At 40.5% G+C, this 14236-nt stretch overlaps 1 protein-coding gene across 4 annotated transcripts in view; it reads right to left on the bottom strand.

Annotated features, from left to right (window-relative positions):
• Positions 1–14236, bottom strand: part of ncor1 (nuclear receptor corepressor 1) — a 35702-nt gene that overhangs the window by 2520 nt on the left and 18946 nt on the right. The window contains exons 19-44 of one of the 4 annotated variants that reach the window (XM_055226837.1): positions 14094–14178; positions 12069–12504; positions 11610–11727; positions 11121–11298; positions 8799–8962; positions 8359–8473; positions 8174–8223; positions 7937–8102; positions 7728–7850; positions 7407–7487; positions 7090–7322; positions 6464–6758; positions 5911–6135; positions 5631–5822; positions 5100–5249; positions 4517–4693; positions 4300–4438; positions 3753–4222; positions 3380–3496; positions 2931–3070; positions 2315–2523; positions 1732–1875; positions 1317–1462; positions 1080–1133; positions 805–1002; positions 263–436 (exon numbers count right to left, since the gene is read on the bottom strand). In XM_055226837.1, the coding sequence (XP_055082812.1) occupies positions 263–436; positions 805–1002; positions 1080–1133; positions 1317–1462; positions 1732–1875; positions 2315–2523; positions 2931–3070; positions 3380–3496; positions 3753–4222; positions 4300–4438; positions 4517–4693; positions 5100–5249; positions 5631–5822; positions 5911–6135; positions 6464–6758; positions 7090–7322; positions 7407–7487; positions 7728–7850; positions 7937–8102; positions 8174–8223; positions 8359–8473; positions 8799–8962; positions 11121–11298; positions 11610–11727; positions 12069–12504; positions 14094–14178 (4579 nt within the window). Of the gene's footprint in view, positions 1–262; positions 437–804; positions 1003–1079; positions 1134–1316; positions 1463–1731; positions 1876–2314; positions 2524–2930; positions 3071–3379; positions 3497–3752; positions 4223–4299; positions 4694–5099; positions 5250–5630; positions 5823–5910; positions 6136–6463; positions 6759–7089; positions 7323–7406; positions 7488–7727; positions 7851–7936; positions 8103–8173; positions 8224–8358; positions 8474–8798; positions 8963–11120; positions 11299–11609; positions 11728–12068; positions 12505–14093; positions 14179–14236 lie in introns of all 4 variants that reach the window. The other 3 variants (XM_055226838.1, XM_055226836.1, XM_055226839.1) reach the window with 3 other exon arrangements.

Genomic DNA, 14236 nt, shown 5'->3' with positions numbered 1-14236 from the left:
TGGAGATCTGCCCCAAGAGAAGTTTCCTCTCTAACCCTCTGATCAGCTTGGTAGAACAAATCTTTAGACATTGTGGTGGGATTTAATACGTTTTCCTCTTCCCACTTCTTTTCAAGCTTAAATGAGAAAAAAATATGTGAAATATGCTTTAGGTGTATTGGATACATGCTTTAATGGATCTGCTTGAAATAAATTAATAATGAAATGGAAAAAAATGAAATGACATGACCAAAACTATTAAACAATAGCCCTCAGCACTCACCTGTGGAGGAGGGCCGTTCCTCCCAGTTCCACTGTGCTTGGGCCTGTCTGTGGTAATCCCCTTCAGAGTGAACCGAGGACACAGAGGAAGGCCGCTCTCCTCCCCCGTAGGCCATACCAAGGCTAGGAGACTTGGACTTTCTACTACCAGCTTTGCCTTGAAGCTTTTGCTTACCTACAGAAAAAACACAAAGTTCATTATATGTAATCTACCTGCAGTATAGGGGGCACTGTATGATTTCAGTACTAAGAAAACTTGATACTTAATACTGATTACGATACCACAATTATATTAGTATACAATTTTTTCAACTCAAAATAATACTATTATCAATGGTTTCCTACAAATTCTCAAATGATCTCAAAATTAAATAATTTTATACTATTTAGGTAACATCAAATTTTGTGTTATTTTTTATGTATTATCTTATATATCAATGCCTGCAAAATGAGTATCTAGTTTTTTTACTAGTTTAAGTATTGATTTGTATCTCCGTATATACATGTCTTAGAACCCTTCTGTGTGATTTGTTATAGTCTTACCTATACTTGGTGATGGGGTGGCCTCTTGGCGGTTGTCGTTGGAGCCCTGTGCGCTGATACCAGATTGAGACACCATTCCTCCCTGATGCTCCTCCTGCCTCTCCTCTAGATTACCCATTAAAGCCTTGCGGATAATGTCCTCCAAGCCTAAGTTACTGGCTGGATCATTGAATGACTGACTCCTCGGGTTTATACTACCTACAAGAAATAAATTAATCAAAGAGACATTAAAGAGATCAGGAACCTAAGCACAAATATGCCTCCTGTTTACTTACTAGAAGTGGTAACAGCCGGCAAATTAAAGATTTCGGTCCCTGGTTGTGCGTTTCCTAGAGAATGATTGAAGAAGATCGTTAAAAAATACAGGACAAGGCAATATAGCTTTATGAATGCACAATCTATGTACAAGGAAACAAAAGGAAAAGATTGGCATGCGCATTTGTTAAGATTGCCCCATGATTTCTCACATGGTGGAGGTTAGTAGGAAGGAAAGAACATTGAGCCCCACTTACCAACATCAGAATCACCGACACCAGAAGTGGAGTTCAACTTACGAAAGATCTCCTGCTTTTTGGACTGAACCATAGGGGAAGTGTTTTCCAGCTTGGTGAAGAAGGAAGGTAAATAACTGACACTCCCCGGAGACCTTGAATCGCTCCTGGAAGAAGAGTGCAAATTTGAATGATTCTGATTTAAAGCAACAACCAATTTTTGGCTAAAAAGCTGCACAGTGTGGCATTAACATATTTTCAGTCTAAATCAGGTGAAAAATGTGTTTAATAAGGTTATTTTGTAGTTAACATTAAATTAGGTAGTTGCGGTTCATTAAATGTATAATTCAACTATTACTCTGAATTCCTTTATAAGATGGGCATGAACGCTTCCCCTGCTTTCATGGCTTTTATAGACTTTATATATTTAACATACCGAATATCGGGATTGTCAGCCTCTCTCCTCTGAGGCGGGGGTACACCACCCTCCTCTTTATCCATGCCTTGATAGCTCTGCGGTGGAGAGATGGGTTCATAGTTCTCCATTTGCCTGCCCCCTCGATCTGGGGACTTGCCAGACCTAGGTAAAAATCAGAGAGGTACAAATGATAATAAACAATTTTATAAAAAAAAGTTTCAGGGGGTGTTTTGTGTAGGGCTGAATAGATCTAACTGCATTTTTTCTAGTTTTGCCATTCAATTTGAACACAATCCCATTGTTAAAATGTGAAACACAAAGTCCGCATTTTCAAATGGACCAGGTGAATAAAAAAGACTGAAATATGAACTGACAAACTAATACTAGAACTAATAAAAGAATCACATTACAGAACCTGTACAGCTCTTAACTGTAGGGCTAGCACTTTTTATACAGAATACAACAGCATATTTTGTTGTTTGTGGAGGTGGCATTTCAAAAATTGCAGCTTTTGTAGTTTGCTAATTCTGTTCATTGAAACTGTGATTTTGATTTGATTGCAATTAATCTTGCAGCCTCTAGCTTTGTGGTGAGTGCATACCTGGATCTGGGTTTTTCAGGGGCATTCTCTGGAGAGACTCTGCTGGAGGGCCTCTGGTGGAACGGAGGCTGATTCTCTGGACTGTAGCGGTTGGGCACCTTGGGCCGACTGGAGGACATGGAAGAGACCCCACTCTGGAATGTAGCAGAAGGCGCGGACGAGGAAGGGGGCGGGTCTTGGTTCCGTGCAAAGTCTTGGGTTATGATATGCTAAGGATTGAGTTAAAAAAAATGAAATACAATTTTATTGAGAAAATATTAGTTAAAAAGTGTACCATTTCTGATGGTGGTATGTGACCTGCTCATTTCCTTGTAGGAAATGCTATGCTTGGAATGTTCCACAGTATATTATTAAAGCATTCATTTAATAACAGGTCCTTTTTATTGCTCAAAAATACCTCAGATTACATGCATTCTCTTTGTGAGCAGGCTCACCTCTCCATAGATCTGACCTGTAACTTGATCTGGTGGCACCAGCTGCTTGTCTCCAGAGAGATAAACATGTTTAATGCCATACTATCAAACATTCCAGGAAAATCAATAAGATCTCAATAAGGTGGCAGACCCTCCACCAGAAAAGTTACGCAGTGTACATTTAAAAACATGACATGTCTTACCGAGATGTGATCAGCTAAGGTCATCATGCGCGTGTGAGTTTTGGACACTGGGTAGCTGTCTGCTTGAGAGGAGGGGTGCGGCTGTGGAGGTGGTTCCCCTTGTTGCCGGTAACGACTCATGTCATAACCGCGCATACCAGCTGAGAGAGATTAAAGAGAGAGTGTCAGAGTGTCCAGGTGAGACTCATGAGGAATAAACCTTGTGCCCAGAGTCACTGATTTGCGTTTGCACTGCGCCCGACAGCAGTGCAAGTGCAAGTAGTATCTGGTGAATGGACTGTGCAGGGAATGTGGCTGTCACACTCAAATGACAAGGTCAGTGGGTTAAGACACGCATGTTATGGTATGTTTACTCCACAAGCAGCTAAATTTAGCAATACATCAGATGAGCGGTGAACCTATAAAACATGACTCCTTCCAGGAACTGAAGTGTCACTGTGTGTTTATACCTGCAACCTGTTGTTGACCATCCTCTGATTTCTCTGGCTGGGTTTGGATTGGAGAACTGGCAGGACTTATGACCTCAATTGCTCCTCCACTAGGATTGTCATAGCGACTAGATGACACTGTAGGAATGTAGACAGGTTAAATATTGTGTATTGCATAGAGTAATAATAGAATTATGTGCCATTTATCGCACCTAATTTTATTGATTGATTGGATCATTTAGAAAACAGTTTACTAGGATAATCATGCTTTAAGGTCATTGCACAAAATTTACAATATCATGGTTTATACCATTTTCTTTTGCTATATGTATAGACAAGCCTAGTTACAAATACTGTGGTTTACTGCACTGTCATTTGGTATTTTCAGACTCACTTGTACTTGATGAGTCTGAACTTTGGGACCCTCGCTCTCGGTTGTCTTTGTCTGAGGCAATCTGTCGCGTGATGATAACATCAATGAAGTTGGCAGCTGTGATGGTGGTCTTCCCTCGTGTTCGGAGCTCCTCTTCTATGCGAGACTTTGAGTTCTGGGAGCCCTTCTCTTTACCTGGGCCCCCAGGTGCATCCGGATAAGCAGAGTGGGGCTTCCCCCCAGGTAAAGACATAGAGTAAGGTGAATGTATGGGCCGCCTCTCTGCCTCGTGTTGCTGCTGCTGCTCAGAGAGGTTGGCTGGTCGTCGGGTCGACATGTCCTCATCCTGGTCATGTTTGCTCTCCTTCACTTTAGACACCTCCATTGGCGGGACGGAGACTGCAGCATCAACCAGCGCTGCCAGAGCATCAGCTGCCGTGTTGTAGCGAGAGCTGCTCTGAGCGGCTGCGGTCACCGGTGTAGAATGAGGACTGAGGATACCAAGGAAACATAGCGATAAGATGTGCGCTCACTCAGTTATTACAGCCAAGTGTCAGAGGGAACTCACTTCAAAGAGGTGATGACACTCTTGCCCTGGAAAATACTGGGCCTCTGTTGAACCACAACTTCCTGGGTCCGGAGTGAAGGGGAAGGTGAGTGCAAATATCCACGACTCCCTGGTCGGCCGGGCTGTTCTCCACCTGGAACTAAATATTTAGTCAAAAAGTTAAAATGAAACATTAACTCTCTGAATAAAATGTACTTCTGCATAAATGAAAGCTGACCTGTGCGCATGTATTCAGCGGCTCTCTCCCGTTCCCTCTCTCTCTGCTCTCGCTCCCGTTCTTTCTCCTGCTGCTCACGGTCACGCTCCCTCTCTCTTTCTCTCTCTCTCTCCCTCTCTCGCTCCCTCTCTCTCTCTGCATTGGCAGCTGCTGCTGCTGCCAGGTGAACCGGATGGCCTGAAAATAAAATAAAAAAAGATGTCAAAAATATTATTTTAAATATTTCTTAAGTAGGATCAATAGAGGACTTAAGTTTATATTGTGCACAAACAACTCATTTTTTCACATTACTCTTGCTTTACTTTGAAACTATTAAATGAGAAAAGTACATAGAAAAAGCAGAAAAGACTTGTTTTGCTGTTGTAGTCCAAACAAACATCAAAATTTTAAATGCATCTGAATTCTTCTGAATCAAAGACACTTGCCTAAAGAAATCAAACTGTCACAGCCTCTCACAGCCCTTCAGACCAACCTCACAGACCTGAGGCCAGTCCAGGCTGTGCTCTTAGAGACGAGTGAAGAACATGGAGATGGAGAGAGGGAAGCACAAGAGGGTAGGGTTGGGAGAGGCAGGGGTCCTCACCTGGCGGTATGGAGGATTGGTTGAAAGCCCTAGGAGGGAAAGGGGGCTGAGGTCCAGGGAGGAAGGCCAAGCGTTCCAAAGTGGGAGTACCTGTTCCCCCAGGGTGAGGCAACAGGATAGTTGGAGGCATCTGGGCTAGATCAATAATCCCTTTTACAGACAGAAGCAAAGGGCCAACGGTGAACAACATGAACCAATCCATCAATTTCTGAATGTATGAACACCGTATACACTTAACCCATCACCTTCATCTAATAGTGCTCCCAAATACAAAAAGCAACAGGGCTGCAGTGTAGAATAGTGGTCAACTTGTAACAGGGCAACCACAAAAGACCATACCCAATCCATAAATTGAGTAGTAGCCAATAGATCGCAGCCCAATAAATAGAGCAAATCTGGAAATGTGTCTGGTCATTTGCTTCTGGGCGTCTGGAAAAGGTAGCCACTACTTCACGAGCACACAGCCTGCTCACTACAGCCCTCCCCTGGCCGCTCCTGCATGTGCAGGTCTGAGCTGATGGAGGGCCATACCTCTGGCTGCAGCTGGATAAGGGATAACTGGCTGTTCCCGTGGAGACAAGCCCCGGGCCATGTCCGGCCGAGGGATCATCTGCTGCGACGTGATGTAATCGTTGAGGATGGTCTGCCGCGTGTTCTCCATGGTGTAGAGCTGGTAGTTGTTATGGAAACCTGATGGGGACGGCTGCCTCTGGAACATGAATGCTGCAGAACAATAATAAAACACTTAATCAACTGTTGGGCTACATATTTGATTCTACTGTCAGTGGTTTCTGTGTGTGTTTTTTTTTACCAGGATCCAGCACTCTGTGGAAGCTTATGGAAGGGTCCAGATGTGGGGGCAGGTGTGGGCGGTATACTTCCCCTGGCACAGACCGGTGATGGGGGTCAAAGGGACTGTGAGAGGCCACTGGGTCACTGCTGGACACTGGGGACTTGGCTGGGATGCTTTCTCTCTGTGTTGGTGTCATAGATCGCTTTCTTTCATGTGACGCGGACTTTGAAGAGGCCATAGGACCTTTAAGGACATAAAACAAGGGATTTATTAAAAGACCTGCAGGAATTTGGGGAAGAAAAACTTAATTGTGATTTTCCTGACAAGTATGTTTAAAAACTAGGACTCAGAGTGCTCATTGTAAACATTCCCAGGAACATTACCATTTGAGGTGACTGAAATATGAACTGATTAACTAATAATAAATCCCTATGCAGAGGTTACTCGATTATCTAAATAATTGCAGCTTTTGCTATTTGATAAATGCGATTGACGTACTATTTTGCAGCCCTACTCATACATACCATGTACATACCTCACTCTACACTTGTTTGATTAAAGCCTGAATTACCTTCTCGGCCCAGCATTGGAGACCCCCTGGACATGGAGCTGGTGCTGTAATTGACAGGGGTCCTCCGAGCGTTGGCGTCTTCGTACATGCCAGGGCTGAGCTGGGACTTGTTGGCCTCTTGGTTAGTGGAGCGCAATACAGACGTAGAATTGACCACACTGTGCCTTATAGCCTTGCTCTCCTCATACTTGGCTCGTTCAATTGGATCCATTGGAGGCATGCCATGGGGAAGTTTATTTGGACTAGTAATAAGGGACTTGACATTGTGCTTAATGGTAGGCTGGTTTAGATGATGCTGGAATAAAATCAAATATGTCAAAATATTACCCAAAACTATATATTTCAAGACTTTGAAAAGCACCATTTAACGTTTCTAGAAGTGAGGTTGCCAATTCCTTGTCTCTATGATCCACAATATGGCATAAACATATCTATGTCCATATAGACCACCATGCCAAGTTACAGGTCAGATATGTAGAGGCACAACCCCACTCACAGTAAAGAGTGCATGTTTAGCGATTAATTGAATAGTTAATATTTTAATGCCTTACAGTGGAACATTAAAAAAAAAAAAGCAGGTCCCCACCAGAAAAGTTAAATAGTGCACCTTTAACTTCTAATTTTACCTCCATGCTTCTTCTGTCCTGCATCTCTGGTGTCTTGCAGCAGTCAGGACCAGACTCTTTACGAGGAATTTCGTGAATAGACCGGCCCATTTCTTTGATTGTATTGACTCCCTCATAGGGTTTGCCTTTCCCAATACCACCTTCAAAAGAGCGAATGGGAGGGCTATCTATTTTGAGCTGCTTTCCATATTTCATGGTGTCTTCATAAGCCTCAGCAGATGTTCTAGGTGTTCCTAAAAGACATTAATGAAATATATTTCTGTATTATACTAATAGATTCAGCACAATAGGAGTCAGATTAATTGATAAAGGACTACCTTGCATGATGGATCCAGGTATTAAGGGTCGGTCTTTATCCCCATGGAGGGCTTCTCTTGGTAAGGCTCTGGTAATTAAACCTGTCCAAGAAAGGAACACTTTTAGTCTATATCTGGTATATACAGCTTTACTCAAATCGTAAGTATCAAATATTTCCATTTTGCTCAGGTGAATCAAATCAGTGTAAAAAGTATAATTTGTTTGTCCCCTTTTTTGCATGTTTTCATCCACATAAGCAAAACTGAAATATCTGAAAATTTGATCTTGATATGAATAATATACTGTACATAATATTTAGTTTTAAGTATCTGGTGAAATACCTTCAAATGGAGCTTCTCTGCCGGAGGGTCCTCTAATCAGGGACCCCTCCATCATGTCGTATGGTCGCTTCAGCTCGTGGCCTGTCCGTGGGCTGCGAGTGTTTTCTCTGGGGTTCTTGATGGCTTTTCAGAAATAACATCCCACATCAACACACAGCACAACATTTTTCACAATTTATTGTAATAATGTTATCAAATAATTAAATTACCATCATAAGAGAGTATATGGCCACTTTTGCCTTCATAAATAACATGAGCTTTGGCCAATTCTCCGCGAGTCTTTTCTGGACTGTTTAGGTCCTCTGTGGCCAGCTTTGGCATCCCGCCCTTTAGAAGATCAGCAGCAATGCTAGACTGGGCCAAAGCTGGGGTGCCCTGTATAAAAAGTACATGTGAACACAAATAACCAAATGTAAAGTTTCGACTGTATGAAAAGAGTTCCTTACCTGGGTGATTGATCCTCGGAAAGGCATCCCTTCACCCACCTTTGGATTTCCTAGAGACAAACAGGAGCCAGAAATCCCCAGGTTAAAAGATTGTGCTTTTCTCAACTAGTACCCATTATTACATTTGTTAAATATAGATGTTAATTAATGTACATTGTCCTTATCAAATAAGTACAATTAATTACCAGGTTTGTTAGGATCCTGTTGGCGAGGCAGACCCAGAGATATGGAGCCAACAGAGCTCTTCGTTCCTTCAGGCCCATAGACGGCGTGGGATGGTAGGTAAGTACCAGGAGTTCCCTGTGAAAAACACCACTCTATTACTTAGTTAAAAAACACAAGTACAAAGAATTTAATAAAATACACAATGACTAACAAAAGGTGGGAAAATAGGCTGTCATGGCTACACCTGTCACTTTTAATAACTCATGCCAACAAAACTTCTTCCATTTATACTACTAGTTGTTCTGTCCATCTATGCAGCAAATTTGTATTCCAATGTAATATTTGATAGCTTATTTCATCTTATTACATATTTTACCATTTTTAACAATGGCAATAAAGCTTTTTTTCTAATTTAGATAAAACTTAAACAAACTGTATGTCTATGGCAATTAATTTTTACCTGTGAAATGGAACCCCCCTGAATGAAAGATGGTTTGTCAGTGGGCTTGGTGGTTGGAATGAGTGGAGGAGGAGAGGGAATGTTGGGTGGTCGACTGGGTCTACTCAGCGCCATCCGAACTGCATCAGGCATCTGGGCAAGCTGGTTGGGGGAAGCACGAAGCACTGTAGAAACATGAACAACAAAATAATAATAAAGATCAGGTCAATATATGCATTATTAATTAGAGGTGGGGGATATATCAAAAAATGTATAACACTCTAATGTTGGTATTTTGGAGATATACAAAATGATTGAGTAAAAGACAGGGCTCTACTTTAACAATGTTTAAACTCAAGACTCAAAATGGTTCTGTTTAGCTGTGCATATGATTGATGATTATTTATGTTTTGATTTGTTTGTATTTTAATTTTAATGACTTACTAATTCTGTGAAGCACTTTGTATTGCACAATTCATACACAAAGTAAATCAAATAAACTTGCTTTACCTTACCTTCCCTTGTCTAAAACAGTATTTCTGCACTGGGCTCATTTTATGATCCATTCATGTTTTGTGCTATACTTGAACCTCAACCTCAACCTGCGCCATTTACAGGCACATTTTAGCACATCTCTGATTGAGTAGCATTGCTAAAATATTGTCTTAATAAACGCTACTGAGATAATGAACAGAAATATCCAAAGAAACATTTTTGTCAATATCACCAACCACTTCTTTACCTATAATTGTAGGTAAAGAAGAGCAGTTTGTCTGCAGACATAGATGTTGTTGTTAGCTGACACAGATAGAGGAACAAGTTATTTAACAGTCCTCTCTATGAAGAATTTGTAAATGTCTACTAAAGAGAGACCGTGTCAAACATTAACATTCACGAGGTGCTTGAAGTCCAGGACACTGAATTAATGTAATAAAGCAACAGATAAATGAACTAAGCACTAATATGTACGCGCACAAAACCTCTTTAACCTGGTCATATGGAAATGGCAAACATAAATGCATGCTTGTTCTTACCTCTACACCAATGCACTAAGAACTTATAGAAGCCTTTTGTCCCTTATATCACTATTATTGACTAAATATAAAGTGGAAATTATGTAACATTGCTGTGGGTACATGAACCTTTAAACAACAGGAAGTCCACGTTGACATTTAACACAGCTTCATGTTCAACTACCGTCTTGCTTGCCTTTTTTACAAACCTAAATTGAGAACTTAAAATTGAACAAATAGAAACGGCAACAAAATGAGAAGAGGGTATGTATGTGCTACACCTAGACGTCAGACAGTACAAAGGATTTTGGGCAGATTGGTGGAGTTTTTGGACCCGCTGGTTTGTAATGTCATTAGATATTGCTGTGTTTCAGATGACATCACAACATCTGTAGCCCAATAAGATTCACGGTGATAGAGATTGGGGCAGTTAAAATTCATACTATTAAAATGCAGAATTGCGATGTAATACAGTGACTTCTTAGGTTTAGTCACTAAAAGAAATGATCACATTCAATATTTGTGCATTTACCTTTTGGATATTTAATGGCAAAATGCAATGCAGTCAATAGGATAACTGTCTCTTGCCTCTGGGAGTATGACACGATCACATCCAATCTGAAAACTACCAATGTAGTGTGAAGGCTAAACAGACGTATATAGACAAACACAGAGGAAATGTAGCAACTATTAAGAGACCGGCCGCGCAGATCTGAGGACTACACCACTAAACCAGAGGTAATAAATCTTCTGGTGTCAAAGATCAGCGGCTAATGACAACTCCTCTGCTCTTCACAGCACTCAGACTAAAAGGTGCTAAAAGCTTTGCACAAGACAATCCATAACACTATCCACAACTGCCTTCACAACTCCCCCACTCCAAGCTAATCAGCTAAACTGTAAGTGCCAAACCAGAAACTGGGCCTGTCACAATAACACATTTTAAAGGCGATATAGAAAAGGAAAATATAAACGGTATTGAAACCAATTCATGCTACTGACATAACAGCCCAAAAACAAGATTAGCCCCAAAACATGAACTACAATAAATAAGTAGGAGTAAGAGTGAATAGTAGTAGTGTGCGTCTATAATGAGTCATAGAAGTCATTTATTCAATCTTCTACTGCCTAAATCTTATCATGGTACATAAAAGTAACAAAAACTATAATAAATATTGAGGTCCAAGAATTATTGTTCTCTTTATCATTTATTGAGTGATATAATCCGTATAGTGACAGGCCATCATCGGTAATCAGGTATTCCAGCTACAAAACACACCAAGTTCTGAATATTTGAAGGGAAGATCAAAAACTCTTTCTGCTATCTCACCATCTCTGTCGAGGATGGTGGGGCTGCGGGTGTTGAAGGGTGGTCTGCGTTCCAATTCTCCATGGTCCTGCCTTTGCTTGTCCTCCTGATGGGCCGACTCGTGCACAGCTTTGATTTGATGCTGTAACATGGCATAACCACTGATGGGCACCCCACCAGGACCAAACGGACCAGGAACCTAGAGGAAGACATTTTAAATATTCAACTCCCAAAATAACAAACTGTACAGTATTGTGAGAATTGGAATAATTGTTGATAATTTTTTCACATTGTGATGTAGTAAAATGATTTTAATATAGTGCTGATTAATAACCTAAAAATATAGGCTTTAGCATTTACCAACACCAAGTGATATTATCCAATTAGATGAATAGATTCTATATACTAAATATATCAAATTTTATGGGCATACCATACTGAATTTAATGTATGTAGATTGCAATGAGATATAAATTGACCAAACAAATAAATATATAATGGTACACCAACCATTGATGGGATAGCTGCTGCTCGCTGGTGCATCTGCTTGATGCTTGGTTGCTTGGGTGAAGACATTAATACAGATGAAGGGGGACTGAGTAATGAAGGCTTGTCCAACGAGTATATCCTATAGAGAGGAACATATTAAAGATAAGAGAAACACTACCCAGAAAGCACTAAATTAAGACTGCAATTTGAGATTATTAAAGTAATAATTTTGTCAGTAATAACTTTTTTGATTAGTCAAATACTCAAAAAAAAATGTCTAGAGAAAATTTATGGATGAAGTACATTATTGACATTTTGATTTAATAACACTTTAGGTCTTTTGGCACTTGTTTTAGAGTCTGTATAATCCAGTTAATGATTATCATTATCATTATCAAAATATCACTATTTTAACAGTCAACTAGGCACAATTATTCTGATTAACCATTGCAGCCCTTCACTAAATGACACTAAACAAACCTCTGTCTGTCTGGTTCTGCTTCCACATCCTCGTCCGCACTGCAGGTGGCGCTAGAGTCATCGTCAGAGTGAAGCTGCCTCTGCCTGTCACTGTGCTCTCCCTTTTCCCCTTTGTCCTTTGTTTCCGGCTCCACTTTGACCTGCACTTCTGCGCCCTTCACATCCACATCCTGAGGTTCTGTTTTGGGGTTGACATAAGCAGCCGCCCGGGCCTTCTCCTCCTGCGACTCCCGCTCACTTTCCGGGCTCTTTTCCTCCTTCACTCGCAGCTCTCCAAATGAGGATTCGGAAGTCTTATTAGCAGCCTGACCTTTGTCCTGGTCGGAGCACTGAGCGTCTCCTGCAGTGCTGTCCACTCTCTTCGAGTCAGCGGACTTGGATGTGTCAGCCTGAGAGGGGGAAGGGGCGCTCTCAGTGTCAGAACTGTTGTCAGCACCTGATAAAGAAAAGTCAAACTGATAAGTGATAGTGAAAATGATGTGATTAGGGATGTCAATAAACTGTGTTCTTTTGTATATCTATAGTTTTATACACAGTAGCAATGTTCACATGCACACCAAAATCTGACTATTATCTGATTTCTGAACATTTAAGATTATTTAAATGCTATGTAAACTACAAAATCTGATGTGAGTAATAAGAGGGACCATAGTCAGCAAGATTAGATCATTTTGCTGTTTACATGTCATTTTAATAATTTGATTTTGAGTGTGCATGCAACCACAGCATGTTTCCCATAGTCTAAAAATAGTCTAAAAATCGCTAAAACTTATAACTTAACTCATAAATATATAGATTACTTTGTAATCAGTCCTTTTTTGAACAGCAGAGGCAGTAAGTCTATTCTCCATATATTATACAAAATAAAATGATTAAAATATGGATAGCTTGTCTCACCAGTGCCAAAAAAACCTGCGGGAAACACTATATAGGGAGCTAGATTATGATTTTTTTTTTTTTTTTTTTTTTACTGCTTAGTAAAATAATCGTTTCATATATCAGATATATGCAGACAATACATATGGTCTATACTGTCTGATATAGATGAAATACTAAATAATATAAGCAAAAGTTAAATACAGGTCAGGGTCTCCCGAATGTCCTTTGACACTTAAAATCTCCTCTCTCCCATTTAAAAGTGCTTCTCTGTGGCATATTGTCCAACACTGCAGTTGTTTCCATGGTGATGCTCGGCCAGATGGTGCGTCTTTGCAAAACAAATTGCAAATGCATTAAATGTATCAAACTGAAAATCAGAAAAGCACAGTTGGCTTAGGGACTTCCTAGTGCCTGCGTGTGCAAATACACGCATATCTTTATAAGGTCTACTGTATAATGTATGTGATGGGACAATCTGCATGCGACCGAGCACCAAGGCTTTCAAAGAGCAGTTTGGGTTTCCATGAGACAAAGGGAAAGTCAAATAAACACGACAGAACCTTGTGACCTCCCTCTGCCGCCACTGCTATCTTGGGAAGTGGAGATTATGTGAATTACATGAAAGTCTGGGGCTAAATGAAGCAACCGTATGAGAAAAATTACAATAATCAATCAATGCAGCTTAAACAAAGTCACAAATAATCTATATGCAAACCTTAACGGTATAGAAAACAGGCTGATGTAAATTCTACGTCTGGGAGACTGACAGGCAGTAGGATCAAACAAATGGACTTTCTTTGTGCTCAAAGAGGTTTTCTGGAGTCTTCAAAGCCAAGAACTGTTATGCAACAGGCTCCCCGGCTTGATAGGCCCAATGAGTTTAGATAATTTTTTCTTCCTCAAACAAGTCATCTCTTTTTAATCTGATCTAGTTTAGCCTTGGAAAAAAAGCAGCCACGATAAATTGATAAACTTTTTAAAAACTTTTTGAAGAGTGTTTTAAAGCAAACTATGGGTGTCAAAGTTTTCTCCATGTCTCCTGTTAATATTTGGCAATATTAGCATAGTTATAACGTGACTCATACACATGAAATTGGAATCACTGGTTTACAACCTTTTATGTTTATTTAGCAAGTGGTCACTGACCTTCACTATCATCTGCGTTGTCTTCATCATCGTCGGGTGATGCTGTGGCTAGGCCTTCACCTTGAGCCCTATCCCGATCCCTTCCCTGAAAACACACAGGAGTCCAGTTAATACAGTGAATGTGATATTTAATAGAGAAAAAT

Source organism: Periophthalmus magnuspinnatus, chromosome 14, assembly GCF_009829125.3.
Source record: "Periophthalmus magnuspinnatus isolate fPerMag1 chromosome 14, fPerMag1.2.pri, whole genome shotgun sequence".
In the NCBI taxonomy this organism is placed as follows: Eukaryota; Metazoa; Chordata; class Actinopteri; order Gobiiformes; family Gobiidae; genus Periophthalmus; species Periophthalmus magnuspinnatus.
This window is presented reverse-complemented; position numbering and strand designations above follow the sequence as displayed.